Consider the following 4,739-nt stretch of genomic DNA (forward strand, 5'->3'; position numbering starts at 1 on the left):
AGACGTTAGATAGATTATCCCATTGCAAACTGTTGCAATATGCACACAGAAGTTGTTTGTTTAAGTCTCTCGTCTGTATATTCTCGAAGTTACACTGGAGACGTTTTGGTTATGTTTAACGATAACCAGTACTGTTTGGCAGAAATGCCGAAAACAACAAGATAGGTGCCTTTCCCTGTTGCGGAAGCTTCTAGCGTAGAGGTAGGAGTAGCTTGATCGTATTGCGCCTGTCAACGGGAATTGTGCTTATGGGCCGGCTGTCTGTTAGGACAAAACGTTAACATTTTTTGACGCGGTATAGCTAGCTTGTCGTGCTTCCTTCAAGGCCATTATCGCTTCTGCTACCGGAATCAGAGATAGGAATGAGAACAGGTATTCTCAAGAAATCTGTATGCGCTCTTACACAAAGGGCAGGCGGTGAGACGGGCGTCTGTACGCGTATGCGTATTTGTGTTGTTGAATTCATTCACTTAGGCCAAAAGCTATCATTCCTGCTCGATATGGATCAAAAACTAACACAGCACTCTTCGCACTCGGACGTTTTCCTTCCGAGGAAAACTGCAAAACGCTTTGGATTAGATTTAATCAAGCGACTATGGACGTTTCTATCTCTCCCCCTTGCTTACACAGCTTGCGAATAAGTTAACACAACCTGTAATTGCACGCTGCGTTATCTAGTTGACCGTGTACCGTTATCTTGTATACCTTTGCTGTCATTATCTTCAAGCTCGTTTTTTAGAGCGGGGGTGCGAGATGCATACATTTTCTCAGGCATGCAGATACCTAGTTGGGTCGGCTGTCACGCCTAACATGGGGGGTGCACGATTTTCTGTTTGAGGCGGCGGCAAGAGTAACGCTTGTGCTGCCGACTGACCGCGGCGGAAAGGGGGAAAATAAAAGAGGCGGTAGGGGCCCAAGCATACGAAGAACAAAAGCGACAGAGCGGACAGGACGAAGCGTTGAGCGGCGGTAGTTAAATGTGTGGCTATGTACAAACATATATGACAGTGTGTGTGCTACGATCTGAGCAATTCATGCAGTGGTAGCAGGCGATATACTTTAGCTGGCCGCGCGTCTAGCGAGACAAGGAGATAGTGCGCGCACAGCGTTTATCTACGTCGCTTCTGTTAGAGCTATCGGTGCTTATAGGGCGATTAGTGGCCTCCTGCAGTGGTGATCGCGTTTGTAACGTATGCCGTAGGTTACTTTATCTAGGACGACGGGACAGCTTCATAATCGGTTCAAGATCACGTGAAAAACTATACTAAAGCGTGGACTAAAAGTGGACATAGAAATGATCTTAAGAGAATTTTAGTGCTTTGCTCATCGTGACGTCGTTGTTACCTTGCCGTTAAGAGCAAAATTTATCTGGGACCAACAAACAAACAAACAAAAATATTCAACTCTTGTAAATTTTTCGAACGCGTATCGCTATTATATGGTTGCGTAATCAATGATCCGGTTAATCCTATATGATGCGTTCACATTATGAATACGCAGAGACAACGATACAGCTTAACTCTTAATTTAAATCTTCGATGCAAGTCTAAAATACCTATTTTGATGGTTCATAGAGTACGATCTGTTCGTATTGTTCTCTCTATTGTGCTTCAGGTTTTCATACAAGTTGTGAGCTGAGCTAGACTTGTTCTATACAAAGTTGTTTGTCATGAGTGACATGACCCTTCATGGTAAGACTAGATTATACTGTATAATCCAGTTTTATAAATCTCTGTATTATGTTTATTTCGAAATATATAGGTGAAAGTGTACTGGCCGTCCTATGCTATCGGCCAACAAGGAAGTCCTTCAGTATGAGATTTACGCTGTCCCAAATCCTACAAACTTCAACGATTGTTCTCCTGCTGGTGCCTGTGATGTTGGCCTGCGTTGATGCTTGCCAATCCTATTATGTGAGTACCTACGAAATATATGTTGCGCTCACGCTAACCATATTAGCAAAATCACGTGTGAAACACTTCAGCGCAAACGAGGTCGAGATCAAATTCTTTTTTCTCAGTTATGAGGTATACACATTTTTTCTCTATCTCTATTATGGTTCGAAAATTTCTCCGGCAGATTTGCAACAGCAATAGTGGGTTAGAAAAAAGTAGGGCATAAACAAGTCTGAGGCTTTTTGTGCAAAGCGGCCAAAGTGTAAGTAAGCCATTGCCACAGAAACAACCGAAAAGACAAACCAAACTCACTAAAAATTCTGTTAAAAGCAAGTAACCATTTTAGCACAAACAAATCCGTTATATTATTTATTTTTCACACAATTCTATTCTTTAGTCAAGTTTAGCAAAAAAGAAGCTAGGCCTTTTTGAACCTTTGGTACGTTCTCAGGTGAGTATAAGACTCATTCACTTGCTATTATTCAAAACGTGATTACTTTATTTTCGCTTTTAGATATAGCAGAAGGCCAAATCACTCACAAAATTACTGGCACAGTGAGACCGGGTTGTTTTTTATGGGTAGACGTCAAGAGCTTAATGAGAATGAACGATAAAGCCGCTAAGGCGCAGCATATAAAAATCGTCACGCATACATTGACGAATCTGCATAGACAGCACTCACGGAGTGTCACTGCCGATTTACTCGGCAGGTGCTTGATAATCGTTTCTGATTTTTTACATCATTGACAGCTAAGTAGCACTAAATCAGACAAAAATAACCCTTGCCAAATCTAAAGAGTCAGCCAAGAACGCGTACGATACCAGCAGCAGCAGCAGTAACAGCAACAGCAGCAGCTTTTCGTAACAAGTTGAAACACTCTTGGTCGAGCGACTTGCTTTATCGAGTTAAGTTCAAGTTACAACTCCTAATTAGCTATCGTTGTTTTTTTCTACAAGAAGAAACAAAATACGGTTTATTTTGTTTTGATCCGATTACTTCGATCCGGTACAGAACTGTTTTGCTACGCTTACATGCATCCGTCTATATGCATCCAGAGAGATCGTCACTTCCCCCGTCAGACTAGTTAGGGACTTATGGTCTTCATTTCGCTCATGTAAATCGTAAGCTTGTATGAGATTCTCCGTGTTGGTGTGCCGGAAGAAGCGTAATAATATTTTATCTGCGTTTTAACCTTACGGATGTGAATTTTTTTACATTGTGACTTATTCAGCAAGCTTGTGGACGTCGAAGGCAATGCTGCTCCGGACTAAACTGTTCCCGAGACCCCGGAGCACGACCAGATGAAACGTACTGCAAGGTAAGTTGTACTAGACGTAGATCAATGTCCCCGTATTAGATTAGGGCGTAGCCCGGTAATTTTAGGAGCATTTTGTGCTCTAGGTTCGAACCCAGCACACGGTTCGTTTCGCGCTGGGAGCCAGCCATTTGTCTGATCGAATGTCTAGCGATGATACCGGACGTAAGCCTCGAAACGGAGAGAGACATATGCGAAGGTACATCCACGACGCGCGATACTCTATACAACGCTGTAATTTTTCAGCTTAGTATTTTCGTTACATGACTAATTAAAACTATTATCTTTCTTCGAGAGAAAAAGCTTAGGTACATAGTCAGTTTTTCTCAGTCAGTTATATCTGATTTTTCAGCAAACATTGACGCTTGCAATACAAATACCGTGAAAAGGAGCTTCTTTTCTGCGGCGACGTCTGACTACTGACCTTTGTCAAGGCATACGCATTTTTGTGTTTGGTTGTTACACCTATTATATAGAGAAAGACGCCCAATACTCAGATAAGGACAAATTTTTTTTCAATATTTATATCAATTGTGTAGCAACGTGTTGTGGGTAAGACTTGAGCCCCACCAGCCTCGTTCTTTGTTAGCGTCTCGAACGACAAGGTGACCGTATCAACTTCAACTAAATTCTCTTTACTATTAACCAATTATCTATTTTCACCGCAGTGCATTGAGGCAGCGGGAAGTTACCTGCGATCTTTACGATCAGTTAATTTATCAAGAGAACTTACCTCAGCCAAGTAGGATGAAATAGTTTTCCCTTTTTCAGGAAGGCACAAACAGTCACAATCGACGCAATACGATAAGTGACGTTCAGTATGAACCATATACTTGGTGGACCCGAGACGGAAATCATCGCAGTTCGCTAGGGTCTGTCGCTCGAAAAATCGCACCTCTTCCAACAGCACTCTCTCATGCTTACCCGAATCAGCCACAAGAGCAATATTATTACTAGGATATTCTAGTGTTTTCCACTACGAATAGAACGCATCTAAAGAAAATATATCTTCTAATAAACTTATTATCCAGCGGATAATATCGCTAGCCTTCTATCACTAATTTACTTCTAGAGCAAAATTAGATAGCACTGCATGATAGTCGGTTTTAGCTGAAGTATAGTCATTGGGTTTTTGACAAACTGAATAAATTTATCATTTTAACAAAATTTTTATAGTATGGTAATAGATCGGTTAGTTGCCTGTCTGAGCTGATCCTTCAATTAGGCATTAGGTTAAAGGCGAGACATTACGTAGATATGAACGTCATGGATGCATGTACGGTTTTGTGATAGGATTGCTATTCTTACTACTGTCATTATACATATAGTTTGCAAAGTTTGAAAGGATGGAAGAGTGCGTACTAGGTCTTTGTCTAGCCCCCTTGTCATGTCAGAAATGCACAGATGGGTTGATCTGAAAGTGCGTCAAATGGCTAGCACTCTCGACTGGTTCTACTAAGTCTGCTGACATTTACGACCAATAGTAGAAAACAGACGCGCTAGCCGATTGCTTCAGATGGAAGAAGGC

General features: G+C 41.7%; 1 protein-coding gene across 7 annotated transcripts; it reads left to right on the plus strand.

The window, feature by feature from the left end:
• Nucleotides 1-4,265, plus strand: LOC111250248 (uncharacterized). 7 transcript variants are annotated; one of them, XM_022805163.2, is made up of 4 exons: nt 1-1,492; nt 1,762-1,913; nt 3,128-3,214; nt 3,983-4,265. In XM_022805163.2, the coding sequence occupies exons 1-4, from the start codon at nt 1,489-1,491 to the stop codon at nt 4,166-4,168; spliced, it is 429 nt and encodes a 142-aa protein (XP_022660898.1). In that variant the 5' UTR covers nt 1-1,488; the 3' UTR covers nt 4,169-4,265. The 7 variants fall into 7 exon arrangements, with proteins under 7 accessions (XP_022660898.1, XP_086843705.1, XP_086843706.1 ...); XM_086987579.1 differs by having other exon boundaries at nt 5-1,441; XM_086987580.1 differs by having other exon boundaries at nt 5-1,408.
• The last annotated feature ends 474 nt before the right edge of the window (nt 4,266-4,739 follow it).

This window comes from Varroa destructor, unplaced genomic scaffold (assembly GCF_002443255.2).
Source record: "Varroa destructor unplaced genomic scaffold, Vdes_3.0 BEIS01000004.1, whole genome shotgun sequence".
Taxonomy (NCBI): Eukaryota; Metazoa; Arthropoda; class Arachnida; order Mesostigmata; family Varroidae; genus Varroa; species Varroa destructor.

What these genes read in the sequence shown, in the direction of transcription:
- LOC111250248 (XM_022805163.2), top strand. An exon ending in ATGCTTGCCAATCCTATTAT is followed by an intron (nt 1,914 to 3,127) that starts GTGAGTACCTAC and finishes TGACTTATTCAG; the next exon opens with CAAGCTTGTGGACGTCGAAG. An exon ending in CAGATGAAACGTACTGCAAG is followed by an intron (nt 3,215 to 3,982) that starts GTAAGTTGTACT and finishes TCCCTTTTTCAG; the next exon opens with GAAGGCACAAACAGTCACAA.